The following is a 2,453-nucleotide window of genomic DNA, read 5'->3' as shown; positions in this document are numbered from 1 at the left end:
TTTTTCAGATTTTGTATCTAATTTTGAACGGTTATTAACCAAAGCATAACATATACAACCAAATACTTTCAAGTGACTTACCCCCGGTTTCTTACCTCTCCATGCTTCAAATGGTGTTTGGTCGAATACTGCCCTTGTTGGAGATATATTTAGAAGATATACGGCTGTAGAAACTGCTTCCCCCCCAAAACTTGTTCGGGAGCCCTTTTGACTTCAACATACTTTTAGCCATTTCTACCACCGTTCTATTTTTCCGTTCTGCAATCCCATTTTGTTCTGGCGTATAAGGGGCTGTAAGGTCTCTGCGAATGCCGTACTGATCACAAAAATTATTAAATTCTTCCGAAACAAATTCACCACCTCTATCGGTTCGGAGAGCAATTATGCGATTTCCACTTTGATTTTCCACCAAGGCTTTGAATTTTTTGAAATTATCAAATGCTTCAGACTTTGATTTTTGAAAATAAACCCAACTCATTCGGGTATAATCATCAGTAAATAAAAGAAAATAGCGGCTTCCACCTAGTGACTCAGTTTTCATAGGCCCGCATAAATCGGCATGAACAAGTTCTAAAGACTTCGTAGCCCTCCATGTCTTCGCAGTAGGAAAAGATGCCCTACTTTGTTTTCCATACACACAGCCTTCACAGAAGTTAATATCATTTATTTTTGGCAGGCCAACAACCATCTCCTTTCGACTCAAGAGTTTCAAACTACGCATATTTAGATGACCATATCGTAAATGCCACAAATCAGATTCATTTTTCTGTTTAGCAATCAATGCTTTACTCCCAACATTTGAAATATCCAGCGGAAATATTTTATTTTGAGTCATATGTACATTTGCTATACTATGACCAGTCTTCTTGTTGATCACAACACACATATCATCATCAAACACAATCTTATAACCACTAGTCATTAATTGGCCAATACTCAACAGATTATGTGCAAGGTCAGGAACAAATTGCACATTATTAAGAAGTTTTACATCACCTTGTACGGTTTTTATGGCGATAATACCCATACCTTCCACGTGCATTTTTTTGTTGTCTCCAAGACGAACATCTCCTTTCTTTGATTCATCAATTTCTTTGAACAAAGATTTTGTTCCCGATATATGATTTGAACATCCGCTGTCCAAAAACCACACTTCATTATCTTCTATGGGATCCCGAATTTTTGAGTGAGCCATAAATAACATGCTTTCATCTTCTCGAGTATTTTCTAAAAATTTGCCTGAGATTGTTCATTCTTTGCTTTAAACCAACAGTCAACTTCCTTATGCCCATATTTCTTACAGCAATAACATTGAATTTGGCTTTTCTGTGCATAAGAATCATTAGTAAGGCCTTTGCCTCTACCACCAGAATGTCCCCTGCCTCTACCATTATCGCGACCGCGTCCGCGACCACCACGAAAACTACCTCTGCCTCGACCCCAATTTCCGTAGTTTTCAGTCCTCCCTTTATTAGAAGACTCGCCTTGTGCCTTAAAAGCTTTCTCCTCTGCTTTGGCACAATATTTTTTCATCCTACTTTCATGGGCTAAGAGTGAACCCATCAATGCATCAAAGGTATATGTGGATAAGTCCTTTGATTCTTCAATTGCAGGGACAACAAGATTCCAATCGTCATTCATACTCCTTAAAACTTTACTCACAATATCTTCATTACTAATTGTTTCACCATAAGACCTCATTTGACCGACAATATCAGTGACTCGGGACAAATAAGTTTGAACAGACTCCTTATCACCCATAGTTAATTCTGCAAAATCACGACGGAGTGTTTGCAAACGTACCTTAAGTACTCGTTGATCACCCAAATATTCTTGTTTGAGTGTCTCCCATGCTTCATGAGCACTTTGGGCTCCTATGATTCGGGGAAAAAATTCATCTTCCAGTGCCGATTGAATGTAGAACAGCGCCTTAGCATCTTTCTTACGGTTCTCCTTCAATTGTGCATCGGGAATAGCCGGAGTCGGGTCCGGTTCAGTGTATCCCGCCTCTATCAAATCCCACAAGTCTTGGGATTTAAACATAGTCTTCATCTTAAGACTCCATAGATGATACTTTTCTCCCTTAAAAATTGGAATTGATGGTTGAGTAGATGTATTAGAATTATTATTTGTCATCTTTCTTAATTAATTTGGTAATTGAATTCTGGGATTTTAGGGTTGAGTAAATTGGGGATGAATTGGTTTGTCAAGGGGTGTATTTTGTTTGTACGTGATGTTGGTGAAGTGTGTTTGTTCTTTTCCTTTTCCTTTTTCTTTCAGTTTTTTGTTTTGTGTTGTTGGGATCAAAACCTGATAGTCTGATACCACTAATGTTGGGTAAAACATAAAAATATGATAAAAATTTATGAGAAGATAATACTTGGTAATTTTTATTGAGGATTATTTTTGTGTACATATTTATTCAAGTACAATTACATATTTATACTACTATT

General features: G+C 37.3%; 1 protein-coding gene across 1 annotated transcript; it reads right to left on the bottom strand.

Annotated features, from left to right (window-relative positions):
* Positions 1–1,227: 1,227 nt before the first annotated feature.
* Positions 1,228–2,136, bottom strand: LOC141600703 (uncharacterized). Its single transcript, XM_074420947.1, has one exon. The coding sequence runs from the start codon at positions 2,134–2,136 to the stop codon at positions 1,228–1,230; it is 909 nt and encodes a 302-aa protein (XP_074277048.1).
* Positions 2,137–2,453: the final 317 nt, after the last annotated feature.

Source organism: Silene latifolia, chromosome 9, assembly GCF_048544455.1.
Source record: "Silene latifolia isolate original U9 population chromosome 9, ASM4854445v1, whole genome shotgun sequence".
NCBI lineage: Eukaryota > Viridiplantae > Streptophyta > Magnoliopsida > Caryophyllales > Caryophyllaceae > Silene > Silene latifolia.
This window is presented reverse-complemented; position numbering and strand designations above follow the sequence as displayed.

Coding starts and splice junctions, on each gene's coding strand:
- LOC141600703 (XM_074420947.1), bottom strand. CDS start 2,136: ATGACAAATAATAATTCTAATACATCTACTCAACCATCAATTCCAATT.